The sequence below is a fragment of the Bos mutus genome, chromosome 2 (assembly GCF_027580195.1).
Source record: "Bos mutus isolate GX-2022 chromosome 2, NWIPB_WYAK_1.1, whole genome shotgun sequence".
NCBI lineage: Eukaryota > Metazoa > Chordata > Mammalia > Artiodactyla > Bovidae > Bos > Bos mutus.
Window position 1 is genome coordinate 11106638 of NC_091618.1, and position 25359 is coordinate 11131996.

Genomic DNA, 25359 nt, shown 5'->3' on the forward strand with positions numbered 1-25359 from the left:
AGTTCCAGAGAGTATCCAGGAGAGATAAGAAAGCCTTCTTAAGTGAACAGTGCAAAGAAACAGAGGAGAACAAAAGAATGGGAAAGAGTAGAGATCTCGTCAAGAAAATTAGAGATACCAAAGGAACATTTCGTGCAAAGATGGGCTCAATAAAGTACAGAAATGGCAAGGACCTAACAGAATCAGAAGAGATTGGCAATAATACACAGAAGAATTGTACAAAAAAGGTCTTAATGACCCAGATAACCACAGTGGTGTGGTCACTCTACCTAGAGTCAGACTTCCTGGAGTGTGAAGTCAAGTGGGACTTAGGAAGCATTACTACGAACAAAGCTAGTGCAGGGGATGGAATTCCACCTGAGGAATTTTAAATCCTAAAAGATGGTGCTGTTCAAGTGCTGCACTCAATATGCCAAAAAATTTGAAAAACTCAGCAGTGGCCACAGGACTGGAAAAGGTCAGTTTTCATTCCAATCCCAAAGAAAGGCAATGCCAAAGAATGCTCAAACTACCGCACAATTGCACTCATCTCACACGCTAGTAAAGTAATGCTCAAAATTCTCCAAGCCAGGCTTTAGCAATACATGAACTGTGAACTTCCAGATGTACAATCTGGTTTTAGAAAAGGCAGAGGAACCAGATATCAAATTGAAAACATCCGATGGATCATAGAAAAAGCAAGCGAATTCTAAAGAAAAACATCTGCTTCATTGACTATACAGAAGCCTTTGTGTGGGTTACAACAAACTGTGGAAAATTCTTAAAGAGATAGGAATACCAGACCACCTTACCTGTCTGCTGAGAAACCTGTGTGCAGGACAAGAAGCAGCAGTTAGAACTGGACATGGAACAACAGACTGGTTCGAAATTGGGAAAGGAGTATGACAAGGCTATATATTGTCACCCTGCATATTTAACTTATATGCAGAATGTATCATGAGAAATGCCAGGCTAGATGAATCACAAGCTGGAATTAAGATTGCCAAGAAAAATATGAACAGACTCAGATATGCAGATGATACTGCTCTAAAGAGAGAAAGCAAAGAGGAACTAAAGAGGCTTTTGATGAGGGTGAAAAAGGAGAGTAAAAAAAGTTGGTTTAAAATGCAAAATTCAAAAAATTAAGATCATGGCATCTGGTCATATCAATTCATGGCAAATAGATGGGGGGGGGGGAGTGGAAACAGTGGTGGATTTTGTTTTCTTGGGCTCCAGAATCACTGGACAGTGACTGCAGCCATGAAATTAAAAGACACTTGCTCCTTGGGAGAAAAGCTATCCTAGACAGTGTATTAAAAAGCAGAGAAATCACTTTGCTGACAAAGGTCCACATAGTCAAAGCTGTGGTTTTTTCCAGTAGTCATGTATGGATGTGAGAGTTGGACCATAAAGAAGGCTGAGTGCTGAAGAACTGATGCTTTTGAAGTGTGGTGCTGAAGAATAATCTTGAGAGTCTCTTGGACAGCAGAGAGATCAAACCAGTCAATCCTAAAGGAAATCAACCCTGAATATTCATTGGAAGGACTGATGCTGAAGCTGAAGCTTCAGTACTTTGGCCACCTGATGTGAAGAGCTGACTCATTGGAAAAGACTTTGATGCTGGGAAGGATCCAGAGCAGGAGGAGAAGGAGGCGACAGAGGATTAGATGGTTGGATAGCATCTTGATGAGCATGAGTTTGAGCAAACTGCAGAAGATGGTGAAGGATTAGGGAAGCCTGGCATGCTGCAGTCCATGGGGTCTGCAGGGAGTGGAACCTGACTGGGCAACTTAACAGCTACAAAACTAGAATTGGTCTCATTGCTTTGTCAGATGAGCGAAGGGACAGTTTGTTCCTACTTCCTCTGACTTCATGCATTGTTTCCCTAAAGTGTTAATATGTTTCACTGTTACTTTTTTAAAAATAAGATGTAGAAGCAAAGGTATGTGTAATCCACAACACTTCTTCTCTTTGAATTTATAAATACAACCAATTTTTCCTCCAGTGCCTCACCTCCTAGGTTCTGTGGTTGTGAAAGTTTGAGAGTTTTGAGGGAAAAGAATGGTATAAAAGAGATGGATATCTCTTACATAGAAAACAGAATAAAGTACATTGAATTACTGGATGGAGCAAGTTTGATAGAAACACCGTTTGTGTAGTCACCCTTGGTTCTTTTGCGGAATTACTGTTGACTCATGGTGTAACCAGGTGTTCATTACTCAGAATTTTTATTTAGTAGAAGATAAAGTATGTATGCTCCTGCACATGTACCGGAAAAGAATGTTTAAGGGGATTTCCTGTTGGAAATTTCTGAATAACTGTTACAAATGTTATAGCTATCATCAGGCATGAATTGTATTCCCACTGGATATGTGGCTGAGTATTGGTAATTAGGTTTCTTTCTTACTGTCTTAAAATGAAACTGAGGGCCAAAGAAGTTAGAGTTATGAAAGAGAGAGAAGGAAGGAGAGAAGTGATACTGGCTCAGAGTCATCTCTCTGAGTCATCAGCAATGAATGCCACCTTACTGGAGAACATCCAGTGTGTCAAAAACCCTGTGATGGGCAGCTCCTTAATTTCTGACTGGTTAGTTTCTACACATCATTGATACCTCCAGGTTCCTTAGTGGAGGCCATTTGGGACTTAGTTTTTATGGATGTTATGTGGTTTTATAAAATATTTTTGTATTTAAGATAAGATTTCTCAATCACTTTCACTATAACTACATGAAAAAAGTACTATTTGGAGTAGAAAGAATATTAAATGGATGTTCAGTAAGATGGAGGTTGCTGATTTTCAAGCAATAACAAATGGATATAATTCTACATATATCTTTACACTGAGATAAAATCATCCTTCTTTAGGCTTTAAGTTGTTATTAATAGTCAAAGGCTTTACTTGTGTGTTACTAGGAAAGGAAATAGTAATTCAGCTGTTAAAGGAAGAGTATCAAAGATTGTGAGTATAAATATCTCAGTAGTTTGTAACTGAATAAAAGGAAACTTTTTTAAACTGTCAATGTTTCTTCAGAGTATACTGCCTTTAGTAGTTGATGTTTAGTAGTTGGTGGCATGGAAAATAGATACCACATGCCTATGAAATACTCTGTTTTGATGTTAGTGGAAGACTTATAAGTGTGCTTTAAAAATCCTTTGGGTTCGCCCTGTCTGATAGAACTTTGTGCAGTGATGGAAATGTTCTAGATCTGCACTGGCCAGTGTGGTAGCCATGTGTGAAATGTGGCTAATACAGTTGAGAAACTGAACTGCAAATTGTATTTAATACAAATGTATTAATATTAATTTAGGTAAATAATCATATGTAAGAGGAACTAAAAAGCCTCTTGATGAAAGTGAAAGAGGAGAGTGAAAAAGTTGGCTTAAAGCTCAACATTCAGAAAACTAAGATCATGGCATCTGGTCCCATCACTTCATGGAAAATAGATGAGGAAACAGTGGAAACAGGCTCAGACTTTATTTTTTTGGGCTCCAAAATCACTGCAGATGGTGATTGCAGCCATGAAATTAAAAGACGCTTACTCCTTGAAAGGAAAGTTATGACCAACCTAGATAGCATTTTGAAAAGCAGAGACACTACTTTGCCAACAAAGGTCCGTCTAGTCAAGGCTATGGGTTTTCCAGTGGTCATGTATGGATGTGAGAGTTGGACTGTGAAGAAAGCTGAGTGCCAAAGAATTGATGCTTTTGAACTGTGGTGTTGGAGAAGACTCTTGAGAGTCCCTTGGATTGCAAGGAGATCCGACCAGTCCATTCTAAAGGAGATCCGTCCTGGGTGTTCTTTGGAAGGACTCATGCTGAAGCTGAAACTCCAATACTTTGGCCACCTCATGCAAAGAGTTGACTCACTGGAAAAGACTCTGATGATGAGAGGGATTGGGGGCAGGAGGAGAAGGGGATGACAGAGGATGAGATGGCTGGATGGCATCACTGACTCGATGGCCTTGAGTCTGAGTGAACTCCGGGAGTTGGTGATGGACAGGGAGGCCTGGTGTGCTGCAATTCATGGGGTCTCAAAGAGTCAGACACGACTGAGTGACTGAACTGAGCTGAACTGAAGAGGGACTGCAGTGTTAGCACATCTTTTAAGTATTTGAGAACTGACCAGCCCATTTGATAACCCTTACTTCACTGACCAGTCATTCAGTTCAGTTCAGTTCAGTCGCTCAGTCGTGTCCAACTCTTTGCAACCCCATGAACCACAGCACGCCGGGCCTCCCTGTCCATCACCAACTCCCGGAGTTCACCCAAACCCATGTCCATTGAGTCGGTGACATGGCATTACCATCTCATCCTCTGTCGGCCCCTTTGCTCTTCCCCTCAATCTTTCCCAGCATCAGGGTCTTTTCAAATGAGTCAGTTCTTCACATCAGGTGGCCAATGTATTGGAGTTTCAGCTTCAACATCAGTCCTACAAATGAACACCCAAGACTGATCTCCTTACAATGGACTGAGTGGATCTCCTTGCAGTCCAAGGGACTCTCAAGAGTCTTCTCCAACACCACAGTTCAAAAGCATCAGTTCTTCGGCGCTCAGCTTTCTTTATAGTTCAACTCTCACATCTATACGTGACTACTGGAAAAACCATAGTTGCAATTAATATTTATTTTTAGTACATTAATTGAAGAATGTGTTGCAAAGGTCTCTGTTTACATATCATCTTCCCAATGAGGCCCTTCTGCTTGCACAGTTTATAATTTATTCCCTCTCTCTTAGCCCGTCCTATTTCCTTTCCCGGAATAATTTTTTTAATAGCAGTTATCACCATCTAACACACTAGAAAGAAGGCGTAGATTTTTCCCTCTTTATATCTAGTGCAGTGTTTCCAACACCTAAAACAATACCTAATACTTTAGAGATACTCAGGAAATATTTGTGGGATGAATAAATGAGGATTGTGGCTTCCCAATAATAATACCCCAATTCATTAAGCACTTATTTTGCATTCTATGGCAAGCATTGAGTTGGGTTAGCTATATTAAGTGCACCATGGCCACTGTTCTCTGTAATAAAACATTTCTTGGGACCATTATTTGAAACAGAACACTGAATTAGTTAAGTCATTAGTTTGACTCTGCCATAGAATTTCAGAACTCGAAGGAAACTTGGCAATAATTTGATCCAAATACCTGATGTCACATAGTGGTTAAAGTTTCATGAATGTCATTTTTATCCTCTTCTCATTTCCCTTTTTCCCTCATCCACACAACCTGTGAATCTTTTTGCTCAATTATTTTTTTTCACATCCGCTCATTTCCATTCAGCTAATTCTCATTTTCATATAGGCTTACCTTTCCCGCTGACTCTACTGTGCTGTGAAGACCTACCTAGTCCCTTAACCTAGGCAGAGAGAAACCCTTTGTCTTTCTTAACTGAAACTTTCCTGTTCACTATAATTGTTATGACCAGCTCCTCAAATCTAGAAACAGCTCCTGACCACTAGGGCACCCTTAAGTACTTACTGTCTTTGAAAAAAAAAAGCTTTAAGAGAAAACAAAAGGAATTTCAATAGCTCCCATTCCCTAGCCTGAGGTCTTTTGTTCCATGGATCTGAAAGCAGTCCTGCTGGCATAATTCAATTTCTTTCTCCCATAAACACAGTCCAACATATTGTAGGCTTGTAAGCATTACATTTCTTCGTGTCATGTATATAGCCTTGGTGATGTAGCAGCCCGTCAGAACCTCTCCCATTTTTTAAGAAACTGTGATGCTTAAATGTAAACATTGTGGTGTCATTTAAATATGTAAAGAATCTTAAGTGGGGCAAGAAGAAGCCAAATACATTAAGCACCTTCAATCATCAGACTATAATTTAGAGATTTCTCTTATTTAATCCTCACAAAAACTCTGCATAATTATCTCTGTATCATATGTTAAGTAACTTGTTCAGAGTCTCTCGGAGAAGGCAATGGCACCCTACTCCAGTACTCTTGCCTGAAAAATCCCATGGATGGAGGAGCCTGGTAGGCTGCAGTTCATGGGGTCGCTAAGAGTTGGACACGACTGAGCGACTTCACTTTAACTTTTCACTTTCATGCATTGGAGAAGGAAATGGCAAGCCACTCCAGTGTTCTTGCCTGGAGAATCCCAGGGATGGGGGAGCCTGGTGGGCTGCTGTCTACGGGGTCACACAGAGTCGGACACGACTGAAATGACTTAGCAGCAGCAGCAGTCAGAGTCTCTTAATCAGTAAATGGAAAAGCTGAAATTTTCCACAGTTACATATATATAATTCCGAAACCTCGCTTTTCTCTCTGGTAAGCCATGCAGCCTTCTGGAAGCGGGGCAGGCAAGGGACAACAGTTGCCGTATTTGATGTAGAACAGGTGGCAGGGGTGTTCATTTTTTGCCTCCAATGAGTGAGCCACAGAAAGAAAGCGGTGTTACTGGAGTCAGGGATGGCAGTCCCAGTGGCTCCCCCTTAAGTTTAGCCTATGTCTTTCAGCCTGTTCTTCCAGTTAGTTCACTTGAAGAAGACGTGCTTTCTGCATGAGCCTAGCAGTTGTGATTATATGAGGATCTATGTAAACATTTACCTGACACGTTTGTCTTCTTTGAAAGTTGTTACCACTTGCAAAGCAGTAAATTCTCAAAAACCATCCTAAGATGCCATTTTTTTTTCCCCATGAAATTGAGAGTTTCACGACAATTCTCAAGATTGTTTAGAATGATGGATTAGTGTATGGTCTTTATATTTATTCCATCCCTTCATCTGTGATACTTTTCACCTTAACTGCCTTTTGTTACTATGGGGTTGGCCAAAAAGTTCCTTTGGTTTTAAGGTAAAACTAAAAAACACATTTCTCATTTTCACCAAGAACTTTATTGAACAACAGGTTCACCATTTTGTTCCACTGCCTTCTAGTATTTTTCAGGCAACCTTATAATTCCATCTTCTCAAAACTTTTTGTCTTTCTGAGCAAAGGACTTTACCAGGTGCCTTTTACAGTCTTCCAGGGAACTGAAATTATTTTCCATTTAGAGAATTTTGTAAAGACCAGTATAAATGGACGTCCGAAGGTGCAATGTCTAGATAAATCAGAACTTGCAGCTAAGCTGTAAGTTTTTGCCTAGTTATCAAATAAACATGGTCTTGCGTTATTCTGATGGAAGACTATGAGTTTTCTGTTGATTTAATTCCAGATGCTTTTCATCGAGTGCTACTTTCATTTGATCTAATTGGGAGCAGCATTTGTCGTAGTTAATCGTTTGGTCTTCTGGAAGGAGCTCATGATAGAGGACTCCCTGTCAATCTCGTATACGCAGCATCACCTTTGGAAAAAGACCAGCCTTCAGTGTGGTTGATGGTGGTTCATTTCACTTGCCCCACGATCTCTTCCATTCTACATTATTGTGCAGTATTCACTTTTCATCACCCCTCCTCATTTGCTTTAAAAAGGGAACATTTTCATTACGTTTAAGTGGATAATCACCTGCCAAAATACAATCAAGAAGGGTTTTTTTTTGTTTGTTTAACTTCTATGGAACCCAAATGTCAAATTGATTGACATAATCAAGCTGGAGCAAATGACTTTTCAATGCTTGATTTGGATATTTTGAGTATGTCAGGTATCCTTCACCTGGTATAGCATTAATTGTTCTCAAGTCACATCTCAGTTTGATTGCTGACTACTTCAACTCGTCTACCTGACCTTGGAGCATCGTCCAAGGAGAAATCTCCAGCACAAAACTTCCCAAACCACTTTTGACACAGTCAGTCAGTCACAGCACTTTCTACATACACTGCACAAATCTATTTTTGCATTTCAGTTGCATTTTTACCTTTCTTGAAATAATAAAGCATAATATGTTAAAATATTGTTTTTTATTCCATCTTTAATATTAAAATGGCTACACAAAAATTCACCAATTCTGATTTTTTTTAATGCATACTGATTTAACAGCTGTCACAGTGCAAGCCAACAAAATTGTTTCGAATGAAGTTAAAGATAATTGAGTGCTACTTAGAGCCATCTTCGGAGAAGGCAATGGCACCCTACTCCTGTACTCTTGCCTGGAAAATCCCATGGATGGAGGAGCCTGGTGGGCTGCAGTCCATGGGGTCGCTAAGAGTCGGACACGACTGAGCAACTTCACTTTCACTTTTCACTTTCATGCATTGGAGAAGGAAATGGCAGTCCACTCCAGTGTTCTTGCCTGAAGAATCCCAGGGACGGGGGAGCCTGGTGGGCTGCTGTCTCTGGGGTCGCACAGAGTTGGACACGACTGAAGCGACTTAGCAGCAGCAGCAGAGCCATCTTATGGAAAAGAACTAATGAACTTTTTGTTCAACTTATAGGTGCTGTGAGCAAAGCTTAAAGTTGAGGAATGCTGTTTCTTCCATTGTACTGAAGATTAATAAATACTTTTTGCATGTCCACTGTGCACTAAGTTGTGCCAGGCATTGAGGGTTTCAGTGTAAATACATCATGGTTCCTGCTCAGTGGAGAAGTCTGAAGACCATTGCAATTTGTTTTTTGTGGTAGTTGTTGTTCAGTGGCTAAGTTGTTTCTCAGTCTTTGCAGCCTCATGGACTGCAGCATGCCAGGCTTCCCTGTCCTTCACTACCTCCTGGAATTTGCTCAAACTGTGTCCATTGAGTTGGTGAAACCATCCAGCCATCTCATCCTCTGTCAGCCCCTTTTCCTCCTGCCCTCAGTCTTTCCCAGCATCAGGATCTTTTCCAGTGAGTCAGCTCCTCAGGTCAGGTGGCCAAAGTATTGGAGCTTTAGCTTCAGCATCAGTCCTTCCAATGAGTATTCAGGGTTAATTTCCTTTCGGATTGACTGGTTTGATCTCCTTGCTATCCAAGGGACTCTCAAGAGTCCTCTTCAGCACCACACTTAGAAAGCATCAATTCTTTGGCAGTCAGCCTTCTTTGTGGTCTCACTCTCATATCCATACATGACTACTGGAACAACCGTAGCTTTGACTATACAGACCTTTGTTGGCAAATTTAGGGTGATGTATCTGGCATGATGTCGTAGTTGGCTCTTTACTCTTCCAGTGTTTTCTCTTGCTGCCTTGATATTTTTCTCGCCTCTGTTATTTCTTCTATGACTGACTCAGATTTTAGAAGTCATTTAATTCACAATATTTTCTCTGATCACTGAGGAGAAAGTAGACACCTCTGCACCCACTAGTCTGTGTTTGTGTAGCACCTAGGTGCTTATCGTGCTCTATTCTAGATCCTATTTCTTTGAACTGTAAGCACCTTAAGGACAAAAAACTATTGTTTTTAGTTCCAACACATTGCTGGGCACATAATCAGTGATCAGTAAATCTTTGTTTGAATTCTGCTTGAATAACTAAGAAAAGGCTTGTAATAGTGGAGGCAGCATTTGAACCAATTCTTAAAGGATGAGTGGGAGTTCCCTAGGTGGATAAGGAAAAGAAATTCCAAACCAAGGGAGAGGTTTATACAAATAGATGAGATAATGAAGCATTTACAAGGGCTTTATAATTTCCACTTGGAATTTGAGATATAGATTATCAAAGGATGTTATCTCCTGTTCAGACTGATGTTTGAAGCTGAAATTCCAATACTTTGGCCACCTGATGTGAAGAGCTGACTCATTTGAAAAGACCCTAATGCTGGGAAAGATTGAAGGTGAGAGGAGAAGGGGACGACAGAGGATGAGGTGGTTGGATGACATCACTGACTCAATGGACGTGGGTTTGGGTAAACTCCTGGAGCTGGTGATGGACTGGGAGGCCTGGCATGCTGCAGTCCATGGGGTCTCGAAGAGTTGGACAGAAGTGAGCAACTGAACTGAACTGATCTCCTGTTCAGAGCCAGCCAGAGTAGATAGAATTAGGTGGTGGAATAAAGAATAAAAAGCTGCTCCCTCCCTCAATTATATATCCAGAAGTTGAAAATTAGTCTTTCATTTGAATATGTGTCTGTTTGAGCTGTTAATTTCTCTCTGTGAACCTTTCCCAGAGGAAAGTGATTTTCTTCCCAACCTCTCACTAAAGTTCCTTCTTGAGACATCTCAAACTTAAGAAAGTTGTATGCTGAATTAAGCTGAGGGAAATGTGATTGAAATAGTGAAGAGCTCACTCTCCTAGGTAATCCAATTTATACTGATACTTCGGCATAAAAGTACATTTATATGGAAGCATTACACTTTTTTGATCTTGTAAACTGTTGAAAATATAAAGCATGTTGTCATGTTATTGTCTGATGTGCTGGCCAACAGGAATCGAACCTGTTATAAACATCACTAAAGGTTTTGAGTGCTCACCCTTGTTTGCTTAGAAACAGTTCTTCAATAAAGTGAGACTGGTTAGAGGGCTTCAGTTTCTCTTTAAATCTAAGCTGTGGGGTTTCCCAGGTGGCTCAGTGGTAAACAATCTGCCTGACAATGCAGGAGACACAGGTTCTATTTCTGGGTCAGAAAGATCCCCTGGAGGAGGAAATGGCAGCCCACTCCAGTATTCTTGCCTGGGAAATCTCATGGGCAGAGGAACTGAGGGCGCCAGTCCATGGGGTTGCAGAGCTGACACGACTGAGTGACAGCGCACACACACTCAAATCTAAACTGTAGCTTAGATTACTTTGCGTATTAAGCTTCATAAGGCCTCTTTTGCTCTTTCCCTGAATAAAACTGGAAGAGATTCACAAATTTAAATCAATGACTTGCCCCATTCCTTGAGGCAATAATCTGTGGAAGAAAAGTATTCTAAAAGAAAGTATCTTATTAAATAAGTAAGTGTCAGTTGCTCAGTCGTACCCAACTCTTTGCGACCCCATGGACTGCAGCCCACCAGGCTTCTCTGTCCATGAGATTTTCCATGCAAGGATACTGGAGTGGGTTGCTATTTCCTTCTCCAGAGGATCTTCCCAGTCCAGGGATCGAACTGGGGTCTCCTGCACTGCAGGCAGATTCTTTACCAAGTGAACTACAAGAGAAGCTTATTAGGTGACTCTTAAGAGAGAGTTGTCTACTTCTTACAAAGTTGAAGTGAGAGTTGCCTTTGCATTTCTAAAATGTACCGCATGGAAAGCTAGAATGAACTCAAGGCCTTATTGTTAAGTTTTAAAGCCATCAGGGGGCCAATATCTTCCCCTCTCCCCACTTGTCTACTTTTGTTGTTACAGAGTAAATATTGAAGACTCTCTAGCTCTCTAGGGATTAAGACTTTGCTTTCCAATGCAGGGGGTACAGGTTTGATCCCTGGTCAGGGAGCTGGGATCCCACATGCCTCACCACCACAAAACCAAAGCATAAAATCAATATTGTAACAAATTCAATAAAGACTTTAAAAATGGTCCACATCAAAAAAAAAATCTTGAATATTGATTGTTAGAATGAAACTGAGACATGCTGGTTAGGGAACATTTGTTGGTTTGGTACCTCAGTTCATTCAGTACAGTCGCTCAGTTGTGTCCGACTCTTTGCAACACCACAGACTGCAGCGCGCCAGGCTTCCCTGTGCATCACCGACTCCTGGAGCTTGCTCAAACTCATGTCCATTGAGTCAGTGATGCCATCCAACCATCTCATCCTCTGTCATCCCCTTCTCCTCCTGCCCTCAATCTTTCCCAGCATCAGGGTCTTTTCCAGTAAGTCAGTTCTTCCTGTCAGGTGGCCAGAGTACTGGAGTTTCAGCTTTAGCATCAGTCCTGCCAGTGAATATTCAGGGTTGATTTCCTTTAGGATGGACTGGTTTGATTTCCTTGCTGTCCAAGGGACTCTCAAGAGTCTTCTCCAGCACCATAGTTCAAAAACATCAATTCTTTGGTGCTCAGCTTTCTTTATGGTCCCACTCTCATATCCATACATGACTACTGGAAAAACCATACCATAGCTTTAACTAGACAGACCTTTGTCGGCAAAGTAATGTCTCTGCTTTTTAATATGCTGTCTAGGTTTTTCATAGCTTTTCTCCCAAGGAGCAAGCGTCTTTTACTTTCATGGCTGCAGTCACCATCCACAGTGATTTTGGAGATCAAGATAATAAAGTCTATCACTGCTTCCATTGTTTCCCCATCTATTTGCCATGAAGAGATGGGAACAGATGCCATCATCTTTGCTTTTTGAATGTTGAGTTTTAAGCCAACTTTTTCACTCTCCACTTTCACTTTCATCAAGAGGCTTCTTAGTTCCTCTTCACTTTCTGCCTTAAGGGTGGTGTCATCTGCATATCTGAGGTTATTGATATTTCTCCCGGCAGTCTTGATTCCAGCTTGTGCCATATCCAGCCTGGCATTTTGCATGATGAACTCTGCATATAAGTTAAACAAGCAGGGTGACAATATACAGCTTTGACGTACTCGTTTCCCAGTCTGGTTTGGTACATAGGTGACACCATTAGAATTTCTGAGAGATTTGTGATTGTTGTAAAGTATGGATTTCCTTGGGAAATGATTCTGTCTTTAGGAAATAAATATATCCTTAGCCATTTTTACAAGAACCAAAGTGAGTCCTGGAGTTAGAATCAGGAGACTTGGGTTTTAGTGCTGTCTCTGAGCAAAGCATTTAACCTCTTGAACCTTCAGTCTTTCTTTTATAAAGAGTAGGAGATTGAGCCGGATGATCACTAAGATTCTTTATTTAATCCTATGTTTATTGTGCATGCATGCTCAGTCACTCAGTCATGTCTGACTCTTGGCGACCTCATGGACTGTAGCCCTCCAATCTCCTCTGTCCATGGGGTTATCCTGGCAAGAATACTGGAGTGGGTTGCCATTTCCTCCTCCAGGAGATCTTCCCAATCCAGGAATCGAATCCGAGTCTCCTGAAGCTCTGGCACTGGCAGGCAGATTCTTGATATCTGAGCCACCTTGGAGGCCTTGGATTTATTTCTGGTTTCAAATACCCAAGATTAGTAGTGAGCCAAGTCAAGCTGGGCATTTAAAATTGGCAGATGGTAAACAGTAGCCATATGAGATAAGGATCCTTAAATCTATCTGTTCTACTCTTTTTAAAAAAAATTATTTTTGGCTATGCTGAGGTTTTGTTGCTGCATACAGGCTTTCTCTAGTTGAGGTGGGCGAGGGCTATTCTTCCTGAGGTGTGCGGGCTCCTCACTGCGGTGGCTTCTCTTACGGAGCCCTAGAGTGCAAGCTCAGTGTTTGCAGCCTGCAGGCTTTGTTGCTCTGTGGCATGTGAGATCTCCCCTGACCCAGGGATTGAACCCATGTCCCCTGCATTGCCAGGCAGATTCTTGATCACTGGACCATGTAGAAACTCCCTGTCTGTTCTATTCTTATACGGTTCTGTCAGCACGAACTAGATTCTGTAGTACAGTTTCTGGGCTCTGTGTATGTGTGTGTGTGTTTAATGTGCCTGTTTTGAACTAATTCATGGTAGTCCACACGTCTGGGCTGTTCCATCTGCTTAATGTTTCTGTGCACCATCCCTGATTGTGTTCAGACTTCCTCCTTGGCCTGCTTCTTCCAGTTTGCTCTCTGGATTCATGGTACAGAAATGTCATCCTCTTCCGTTTCTGACTAACCTTTTGGTAATGGCTGGGTTTTCTGGCCTAAGCTCTCCTTTTTTGACTTGTTTTTTCACTATAACAACAATGATGAGTATTGCTTGCATTTATTGAGATTTTTCCATGAGCCAGACACGTTATGAAGTGCTTTATTTCTGTTCGTGTCATTTAATGCTTACTACTGCCTTGTACTGCTAAGTATTGTTATGCGCACTTTACAGATTAGGTAACAGATGAGGCCCAGGGAGATGAAGCCACTTGCCTAGTGTTCACACCTTGTAATAGAGCTGGAATTAAAATGGTAGTCTGCCTCCAAAGCTCATCTTCTTAAACTATATGCTGTGTTTTCTTCATGATGATGGTAACTGTGATATGTAGGTGCTGGGGATGTTTTTCCCACCTCTGCTTCCGCATTTTCCAGGAGTCAGAGGTGCTATTGCACATGTGTGTTTTCAGGCTAATAAATGTAAGGGCCCGCTTTGAAGGTATTTGACATTGTTAAGTTGGAGCATTCTTTCAATGTAAAATTTCAATGTATTTTTCCTTTTATTCTTTCCAATTTTCATGGTCAATATCATATTTTTTTTACTACTATTACTAACAAATAATTTTTGTCCAAGTGTACACATTTTTTTCTTACTGATGCCTTAGCATTGTCATTTTCTTATTCCTTGGTGGTGGTTTAGTCACTGAGTTGTGTCCAACTCTTGCAACCCCAGGGACTGTAGTCTGCCAGACTCTGTTCATGGGATTCTCCAGGCAAGAATACTGGAATGGGTTGTCATATCCTTCTCCAGGAGATCTTCTCTAACCCAGGAATCAAACCCAGGTCTCCTGCATTGCAGGCAGATTCTTTTACCGATTGAGCTACAAGGGCAGCCTCTTATTCCTTACCTTTGCTATTTAATCAAAAGCAGATAATAGAGGGGGTTTCTTGAAGGTCCAGTGGTTAAGACACCACATTTCCACTACAAGGGGCATAGGTTCAATCCCTGGTCGGGGGACTAAGATTCTCATGCTGGGAAGCATGGCCACAAATTCAAAAAAAAAGGCAAACAGATAATAGAGATAAGATAATGGGAAAAGAAGAGCAGTGCTAATGAAAGGCAAAGGGAAAAATCCAGATACTAGAAATCTTCCTGGAATCTGAGTTTGCAGAACAAAGATTTAAGCTAAAAGCTCAGTTTCAGGGGTAGCTGTTTTTTGTTAAAGGAATATTAGGGCTTTGACAAACACAGGATTTGACCTCACTAGCTTTAGTATTCTTATCTGATAATAATATATTCTTCACAATTCCTGTTTAGTTGTGGTGATAATTAAAGGATATAGACAGTGTAAAGCTCCTTAATATAGTGCTCAAAATTACTCAGTTCAGTTCAGTTCAGTTGCTCAGTCGTGTCCAACTCTTCACGACCCCATGAATCGCAGCACGCCAGGCCTCCCTGTCCATCACTAACTCCCAGAGTTTACTCAAACTCATGTCCATCAAGTCAGTGATGCCATCCAGCCATCTCATCCTCTGTCGTCCCCTTCTCCTCCTGCCCCCAATCCCTCCCAGCATCAGAGTCTTTTCTAATGAGTCAACTCTTCGCATGAGGTGGCCAAAGTACTGGAGTTTCAGCTTCAGCATCAGTCCTTCCAATGAACACCTAGGAGTGATCTTTAGAATGGATTGGTTGGATCTCCTTGTACTCCAAGGGACTCTCAAGAGTCTTCTCCAATACCACAGTTCAAAAGCATCAATTCTTCGGCTCTCAGCTTTCTTCACAGTCCAACTCTCACATCCATACATGACCACTGGAAAAACCATAGCCTTGACTAGACGGACCTTTGTTGGCAAAGTAATGTCTCTGCTTTTGAGTATGCTATCTAGGTTGATCATAACTTCCCTTCCAAGGAGTAAGCATCTTTTAATTTCATGGCTGTGATCATCATCTGCAGTGATTTTGGAGCCCAGAAAAATAAAGTCTGACACTGTTTCCACTATTTCCCCATCTAGTTCCCATGAAGTGAGGGGACCAGATGCCATGATCTTAGTTTTATGAATGTTGAGCTTTAAGCCAACTTTTTCACTCTCCTCTTTTCACTATCAAGAGGCTTTTCAGTACCTCTTCACTTTCTGATCTGCATATCTGAGGTTATTGATATTTCTCCCAGCAATCTTGATTTCTCAAGATTATTGTTGAATTTAAACAGAAAGAAAAGTACTACAAGTTGTTGTTGTTCAGTTGCTAAGTCATGTCTGACTCTTTTGCGACCCCATGAACTTTAAGCCCTCCAGGCTCCTCTCTCCATGGGATTTCCCAGGCAAGAATACTGCAGTGAGTTGCCTTCTCCAAGAGATCTTCTCAACCCAGAGATCAAACCCACATCTTCTGCATTGACAGGTGGATTCTTCACCATTGAGTCAGTAGGGAAACCTGAAGTATTATGTAATATCTTACAAATGTTTATTTCAATTTTACTATTTTAGTGAGCCAGATTTTCAGATATATTTCTTTTTATTTTTAGAAAAAAATCTATTTAGTTCTAAAATATTGTTTCTAATGTTATTAATTCCCAGTACACAAATCTCATTCTTCTCTGAGTATGCTCTCACAGGTAGGAACTACAGTTTTAGGGCAAGCAGGGAAGAGTCAGAATGGTCTGATTTTGAGGCAAGCCTGTGTCTAGAACATACCTTGGAATGGACTCCTGCTCCCATCAGCCTGCTTATGCATAACCCTGATGTTTTTTGTGTGATTAAATTAAAATTAAATTGAAGTCTTTGGTAGTCTCGCTTCATGACTGGGAGTCTGGAAAGTTGTAACCCAGCTCAGTGTCAGGAAAAGTAGGTGTGGACTTTCAGGGCTATGCCTCTCAGCAACTAGAATGTGGTTGGCAGTCTCCTCCCCTTCCTGCCCTGGAGCTCTTCACAGTGTGCACTCTGGAATGACAGGCATTCCTGTGTGAAGAGAGCCAGCGTGAAGATTATTTGTGAGAACCACCAGTGCCTGGTCCGGGCGGGATACAGGGAAACAGAAACTCCGGCAGATTAACTGACCTGGTGCCATGTCCTGATGTCTGGCGGTGACACTGAGAGAGGAGTGCACGACGCCTCCTTATGTGGATTTATCATTTAAGAAAAGTTTGCTTTGGTTCGTGACAATTTGCTGTTGTGAGACACTTCAGACAACATAATCATGGGGCAAGCTGACATCTCCAGACCGGTAAATCCAGATGGAGTTGGTGAGTAATAGAAGGCAATAAAACAAAATCTTGACAGAGGCAAGGCAGATTTACAGGTGAAGTTGAATATTTTATAGGAATTTGAATATGAGGATTTTGATGTTTTTAACTTGAGGATATTTAATCACTTTGTGAAGAATAAATGAAGAAAAATATAAGTTCATTTTTCATTCAGTTATATTAATTTACAACTCATAGTTTTGTTTTACTTGATCCTTTTGGACTTTTAAGATAATATTGCTAGGAAACCATCTGTTAATTTCTTAGCCTTGCGGAGAATAAGTGCTACAAGAACTCGTGGTTGTTAAGAAGTCAGTGGTGTTTTACTGCTGTTTTACAGGACTTGAACTGTTGATATATACATGCGGTATAGAACTAGAATTGTTGACTTCTATAAACAGGACATGTTTTGTTTTGGTTTGATTTGTTTTTTTGGCCATGGCATGAGGGATCTTAGTTCCCGAACCAGTTCCACTGTGCCCTTTACAGTGAAAGCACAGAATCCTAACCACTGGACTGCCGGGGAATTCCCAACAGGACCATTTTTAAGATTTAAGTTAAAGTTTTAGGCTCAGTTGTACATTTTCCAAATAAGCTTTCCAAGCTTCTTCCATTGTGCTGGTGTTTCCGTTTCTCATAAGGCAACGCTTGGTATAAATATTTTTGAAGTCAGTGCTATGCATTTGAAGTGTTATTGTCTCAGAAATAGCTGGAGACCAGGCTGATCATTGTAAGAGTAGCCAGAGTTTCAAAGAATATAAGTGAAATGGAGGTTCACTGTCACTGAGACTCGTTTTCCTAACATTGTGCGGTTTTGTCGAAGATGAAGATGGAAAGGTGGAAAAGATAGATGTAAGTGGATATTCATTAAAGGGTTGTTAAATATAAACAGAGTGGGGAAAAACCTGTGAATCATTTCTTGACATTATACTTTTTAAAAAAGGTTTATACCTTCTTATACCTTCTCTTTGATTTATGAAGCACCACAAAATATGTTCAGTCCCAGGCTACTTTTTTTTTTCCCCAGAAATAAAAAATGTTAGTGACTTTAAAGAAAGCCATGAAGTGTGGAAACACAGGTAACACTCTCAAATATGTCTTGTGGTTTAATGTAATTTCATTTCTAGAGGTGTATTTTCCCCTGAGAACTTGCCAGATGAAATTCCTACAAAGTAATTTTCATGTTTTATTGAAACTTGGGCACATCAATTGCAAAGTAAGTGATTCAGCCACATATTTTTAGAACTGAAATCAGAACTTGACTGACTTTACTTTGATCACCAGGGCTGAGTCCATATCAATTCAGTAGCTCACTTTTTTTTCTTAATGAAATATTTTATAGGTAGAAAAGGGTATAGAGGAAAATATAAAAGACCCTCTGGGGCTTCTACTTATCTTAAGAGATGAAATTAAAAATGGAGATATTTCCCCCCATCCCCTCTCTCTATTCCCACGTTCCCTTATGATAACATTTTGCTTCTTTGTTCCCAGAGGTAACCACTCTCCAGAATTTAGTCAATTCCCTTTTGGGCCATTAAATTTTCCTGTGGTTTCTACTACAAAGATAGTTCTTTGTTAATAAGTCAGGATGTAAATCATGCTAGGCATTTATCTGAGAGATGGAAATGAAAGGTCTTTGAAAAGCAAGATGGGTAAGCAGGTACAACTTACTAATGAGTGGTGATATTTATGCAGAATGCTAATTTAACATCTAATACTAGACAAAAAATTTCATCTCAGTAGATAAAATTCATAATCTTTTCTGCCTATAAAAAAAGTAGGACTCATCATTCATCAGTTTTTCTGCCTACCAACAACCCTAATAAAAGATTTCTGAAGTAGGGATTTCCCTGGTGGCCTAGTGGCTACTATTCTGGGTTTTCACTGCTATGATCTGGGTTTAATCCCTGGTTCTTGAACTGAGATCCTACAAGATGCACAGTGCAGCCAGAAAAAAAAAAAAAAAAAAGACCTATGAAGAAGAAATAGAGATCACTCGGGTACCTAACTAAGGCTTTTATATTCTGAGTATAATTTTTGGATTTTATTTCCTATTATCTATGTAATTCAAAGGTAACGATAAGCTATTTTCATGGACAGACTTCATTTTATCATTTATAATTCAGGATGTGTTCTATTTGAGCAAATCAGGACCAGGTCTTGAAGGCTCAACATTGATGACTTTGAGGACTATACCATTACTATAAAGTCTTTTACCAAATATAATAGTTTCTTCATGAAATTTTAAAGGCATTTCAATGGGTAGGTGTCTGGTAAGAATATTTTACCAGATTCTTTGGAAAGATAAATGTAGAAAGTAAATTAAGAGCTAAATCGTTTGTTCAAAGTTCTCGGCCTGTAATACAGTAGTTAGTTTTAAGCTTCAAACTTGATGGTACTGGGTTTGGCAAGCCAAATGATGCAAAAATAAATAAATGAATGTATTGATTTCTTATTTTCAAGGCACTGTGAATGTGGCAGACTCTATGGGTATAATTCCTGTCTGTGCCTTTAAGAAGTTTTCTTTCTAGTCAAGACTTTATAATATTGGGCTTCCCTGGTGGCTCACTGGTAAAGAATCTGCCTGCCAATGCAGGAAACACAGCTTCAATCCCTGATCCAGGAAGACCCCACATTCTGCGGAGCAACTAAGCCCATGCACCACAACTGCTGACCCTGTGCTCTAGAGCCCAGGAGCTGCAATTTCTGAAGCCTGAGCGTCTAGAGCCCCCATGCTCCACAACAAGAAAAGCCACCACAATGAGCAGCCCAAGTACCTCAAGTACCACAGCTAGAGGAGCCCCTGCTTGCTGCAGCGAGAGAAAAGCCTGCACAGCAACAAAGACCCAGCACAGCCATAAACAAACAAACAAGTAAATTTTGAAAGAATGTAAAATATTCAAAGTAAAATTTTTACATATTTTAAAATTTGTATAAGACATATTCCATTTTTTAAGGTTGTTAGCCGCCCATGGCTTATAATGGAAGTATCGAGGTGTTAACCAAGAAGAGTCTGCTTTCAAATAAATAACTTTGCAGGAGAACTCACATACAAATTTATGAGATGTTGTGTAAAAACAAGTATTTTTACTGTAGGTTCTCTCTAACAACAGGTGAGCCAATAGAGAATTTGAATGCAGAGTAAGAATTTACGCTGTGATGTCCATTCAAGGAAATAAACAGTGTTCCTCAGCAGTTCATATTAAAATGAAATATATCTATAGGAGAGGTCTGTAGGTTTACTGAGATAGGGACTTCCCTGGCAGTCCAGTGGTTAAGAGTCCATGCTCCCACTGCAGGGGGTGTGGATTCAATCACTGGTTAAGGAACTAAGATCCTGTAAGCCATGCTCTGTGGCCAAAAATAAAAATTACTGAGGTAAAACTTTCAAATAATACTCTAATTCTCAATCAATGTAAAAGCTGTTTCTGTGTTCACTGGAATCCTTTACTATGTTATCATATGAAAACAAACAGCTAATTATCACATGTCCCTAAATTAGGCAGAAAGAATTTTAATAAATTCTACCCAGCCATTTAGTCTAGAACTGTCCTTCTCTTTCTGCCTTTCCATTCCCCCTGTCTAGCTCTTTTTTTTTTTTGGCCCCATCATGTACCTTTCACTCACTAATTGCCCTCTCCCCACTGCCACTTTTCCTTTGTATAAGGATATGCTGCATCAAAAGATATTGTATTGTCATATTTTCTCTTCATTCCTTTTCCATCATCATTTGATTCATTTTGCTCTGAAATTTGTTGTTGTGGGTTCTTAGACATGAAAATAGTGGTTTGGGAAGGGTGCTTTAGAAATAATATGTTATTTGGAGGCAAGATCAGTAAGGGGATTGGTGGATGGACAAATTTTAATATAGTTATATAACAATATTAACATAGAAATGAATAATAGATGGACTAATTAAAAATAAACTTCTTCATGAGACTTGAAAGAACACTTGGCACTACTTGGTCATCAGAATTATCAGACGTCTCTCATACCTATCTAGACCTAAAAATAAATGCTTCTGAGAAAGAAGGAACAGGATTACTTTCTTCATGTGATGCAAGAATCAGGAGAAAGTGTAGGGGTCTGTCATGAACTCCTTAAAGGATTTTCCGTTGTTATTGAATGTAGAATACCAATCAAAAATTATTTTCTGAATAGCCCATTGTCACAATAATGTATTACTTCTTTCTACTTGCTGGTTAATTTTGAGATGTTTAAGGTTTTTTTCCCTGAGAGAATATATTATCTCGCACCTCACTATAAAAACTTGCAACTTGCAACTTTTATCAAAAAATTATAAACATCCAATTTGCCAGAGTAAAGCACCATAATTTCTTGGTGCAATTATGGTCAAAGAACTGTTTTCCTAGAGTTGGAATCTCAGACCTAATTTACCTGCAGGTACAGAGAAAGATACAGAAGAGAGCTGTCTTCATGAGTGCTTTCCCAGTTCTATTTCCCAAAGGTCAGAACTATGCAGTATTTCCAAGGGAAGTTATGGGCCTGTTGCAGACAAAGCCTGCTTTGTTCATTAGTGGCAGGTTTTGCTTTCTGTAATTTTGTTGCAGTTTTCTAAAACAGTTTTTTAAATCCAATAATAATCCTCTTTTCGAAGGCAAAAGCAACTACAATAGTGTAAGTACCATAAATTAGTGTTCTCCATTTACAGAGTTCTAATGCTGTTAAAATGCTTGTATAAAAGCAAGATCTGTTTCAAGTTAGATGGGCATAAAAGGAAATTAAACAGAATCATGAGATTATAAAAGTAATTGATCACTATATATATAAATCAGATCATTATGCTGTATTCCTTGAACTTAAAAAGATAATTGGTGCCTCTTGATAATGGAATGTGTGTATCTTATTGCACAAAGCTATGTATTTTTAAGTTTTGGACAATAACTGATTATTAAAAGCTTTGTGGGTAAAAGGAGAATTTTATACACTTTAAATTCTATACATTTTTAAAAACTCAATCAGATCAGATCAGATCAGTCGCTCAGTTGTGTCCGACTCTTTGCAACCCCATGAATCGCAGCACGCCAGGCCTCCTGTCCATCACCAACTCCCGGAGTTCACTCCAACTCTAGTCCATCGAGTCAATGATGCCATCCAGCCATCTCATCCTCTGTCGTCTCCTTCTCCTCCTGCCCCCAATCCCTCCCAGCATCAGAGTCTTTTCCAATGAGTCAACTCTTCACATGAGGTGGCCAAAGTACTGGAGTTTCAGCTTTAGCATAATTCCTTCCAAAGAAATCCCAGCAAATTTGGAAAACTCAGCAGTGGCCACAGGACTGGAAAAGGTCAGTTTTCATTCCAATCCCAAAGAAAGGCAATGCCAAAGAATGCTCAAACTACCGCACAATTGCACTCATCTCACACGCTAGTAAAGTAATGCTTAAAATTCTCCAAGCCAGGCTTCAGCAATACGTGAACCGTGAACTTCCTGATGTTCAGGCTGGTTTTAGAAAAGGCAGAGGAACCAGAGATCAAATTGCCAACATCCACTGGATCATGGAAAAAGCAAGAGAGTTCCAGAAAAACATCTATTTCTGCTTTATTGACTATGCCAAAGCCTTTGACTGTGTGGATCACAATCAACTGTGGACAATTCTGAAAGAGATGGGAATACCAGACCACCTGACCTGCCTCTTGAGAAATTTGTATGCAGGTCAGGAAGCAACAGTTAGAACTGGACATGGAACAACAGACTGGTTCCAAATAGGAAAAGGAGTACGTCAAGGCTGTATATTGTCACCCTGTTTATTTAACTTATATGCAGAAAAACTCAATAAGGTATAAGAAATAGAGCTCGAACTAAGAGAGTCCCAGTAAATTTGTTGCTTATTACTAAATCTAGTGAAGGGTAGTGGGTAAAGAAGACTGTCTTGAAAACTAAGTTATCTGTCAACTACAGTTGCCTGTGCCTTAACTTGCCTTCCAACTTGGATGACCAAGAATTGGCTGTAAATCAGATTCTAAAATGAACTGGGCTTACTGTTTAACCCTGTTTTATCCTTTATCTCTAGCAAGTAATGTAGGTATAATATGTACCCACAGCAACTAGTCAATGAATACTTTATCTGAAGATGAAAAGTACTAAGTAATTTTTTAATAATACTATACATTTATTTAAAAATCACCTCAGAAATTCATGTGAATCAACTGAGCCTGAACTAAAAACATTGAGTTAAATACCAACCAGGAAAAAACTGAGGGTTGAAGAGCAAACTGCTAGAACTCTACATAATACATAAGAAATAAGTCTAGGACGTCCCTCGTGGCCCAGTGGTTAAGAATCCGCTTTGCAGTGTAGGGGACACAGATTCAATCCCTGATCCGAGAGGAGGCCTGTGCACCGCAAGTACTGAAGCCTGCGCACTCTAGGGCCCGTGAGCCTCAACTACTGAGCCCGTTGGCTACGACTCCTGAAGCCCATGCGCCTAGAGCCTGTGCTCCACAACAGGAGAAGCCGCTGCAGTGAGAAGCCCATGGTGTACAGCAGCTAGAGAGTAGCCGCCACTGACCGCACCTAGAGAAAGCCAGCACGCAGCAACAAAGACCCAGCACAGCCAAAAATAATGCAAGATTTAATTAGTTAAATTTACAAAAAGAAGTCGATGAAATGTGAGGTACTACAACTTGAAGGAGGAAGTAAGTAGTTTAAACACGGGGGCACAGTTTCAAGATACTACTGAAGCTTCAAACTCCAGACTGTAATTTAGTTGGGTATCTTGCACTCCTAACCTCCACCCCCTCCAGAAAGCACCAGGACCTCCACAGCTTTCCTAGTGGCCTGCAGTTACGTGACTTCTTTGGAACACACACCATAAAACTGTAAGCAGCGTTCTACACCCTGTTTTCTGGCAAACAAAGGGAAATAAGGAGGGAAACCACCTTCTTTTGGCTCTCATGGAAAACAGAATGGGACCATAAATACATTTTAAGTTCCGTAATTAATTTAAACAATGAGATACCCAAATGTGACTCCTGTATTTCTTCTGTGAAATTGACAATAGGAGGGAGATGGTCGTAAAATCAGAGTTGTTGAGGACAAATGTTTGGTTGATGTGCAAATTTGCTTATGAGTGGTTTCAAACTCATGCTCTAAGTCCTTTATTTAGGAGTACAGAAACAATATTTGAGGTGTAATTGTATCATTAAAATTTTAAAAAGTGGTTTCTAGACATCTGAACTATAGTTTTTGTTGTATCATTTATTCATCCATCAGTTTTTCTTTCTTTCTATTGCAGTTTTCTAAGTGGTGCAATTGAATTTTCTTCATGTCAGACAAAAATTCATAGTAAGAAACCTGAACAGTTTTAATGGATTCAAGAATGCTACAGAGATTAGTGGCTTCAATTACATCTAATCAGCCACCCCTATCAAGGATTTGTGCATACTTTAAAACCCTTCATTCCACAGCTGAAAAGCTTACACCTGGTGAATTTAGATTACCATTAACTTTGTTCTCTAGCTTCATCTATCACTATTCCAGATACCAAAGAAAATGGCCTTGAATGGTTTAATTTGGTTAATACTTCGGACTGTGATTTTTATGTGGGAAATAATTCATTTTTATAGGAACCTAATGTTTAGGAAGAGTTGTTTTCCATTGTGTATTTATGTATATGCTGGACTTTATTAACTGTTATGGGCTCCCACTTTCAAAGTGAATTTGTTTTTGTTCCAATTATAAAAGCCATCCATGTTCATTGTAAAGGAAAAACACACACACACAAAATATAAGAAGCTAGAAAGGAGAAAAGCAAATATCCCATAATCCTACCATCAAATTATGTTTACATTTTAGACTAGTTCCTTCCATTCTCCTTTTTAATGTGTAGTATAGTTTAGATAATGTAATGTGTAAATAATGTAAATGTAAATAAATATATACCCTGTTTTTAACCTTGAATTATTACTCTAGAAACCTAGTTTTAATAATTATATATTGTTTTATATAAAATTTTCAGTTTATTTATATACCCATTGTTATACATTAAGATATTCACAATTATATACCACTCTAAATAAGACTGTCAGAAATAATATCTTTAGGCAGCTTCCATCTTCCAAAGCTGAGTCTACTAGATTTTTGTGTGAATGTTAATGAGAACTTAAGCTTTTTGATCCTTGCCCCCCTAGTTCTAAATAAAACTTTGTTAGTTTTGGGGTTTTTTTTAAAGAAGAATATATGCCCAAATGGAGTTTGATAATGGGAGGCTAATACCTGTTTCATACTCTTCAAAGTTGGATTTAGGCAGATGGCTGAGTAGGTCTTTCCAAAGAATGTTATTATAAGTCTACTTTCAGTCAGCTACTTTCCCTTCTTGGAAATATTCTTGAATGTAAGTAGGGAAGGCTTGACTGGCTACTTCTTGCTGCTGCTGCTGCTGCTAAGTCGCTTCAGTCGTGTCCAACTCTGTGCGACCCCATAGATGGCAGCCCACCAGGCTTCCCCGTCCCTGGAATTCTCAAGGCAAGAACACTGGAATGGGTTGTCATTTCCTTCTCCAATGCATGAAAGTGAAGTCGCTCAGTTGTGTCCAACTTTTAGCAACCCCATGGACTGCAGCCCACCAGGCTCCTCCATCCATGGAATTTTCCAGGCAAGAGTACTGGAGTGGGGGTGACATTGCCTTCTCTGGGCTACCTCTTACTACCATTTAATTACTTAAAGATC

The 25359-nt window shown here is 39.9% G+C and overlaps 1 protein-coding gene across 12 annotated transcripts in view; it reads left to right on the top strand.

The window, feature by feature from the left end:
* Positions 1-25359, top strand: part of PHACTR4 (phosphatase and actin regulator 4) — a 109396-nt gene that overhangs the window by 42043 nt on the left and 41994 nt on the right. Inside the window, exon 1 of one of the 12 annotated variants that reach the window (XM_005895923.2) lies at positions 16335-16670. The exons of the other annotated variants lie outside the window; for them this stretch is intronic. Within the exon in view, the coding sequence (XP_005895985.2) occupies positions 16625-16670 (46 nt within the window). The 5' untranslated portion in view covers positions 16335-16624. Of the gene's footprint in view, positions 1-16334; positions 16671-25359 lie in introns of those variants that run through there. 12 annotated transcript variants of the gene reach the window in all.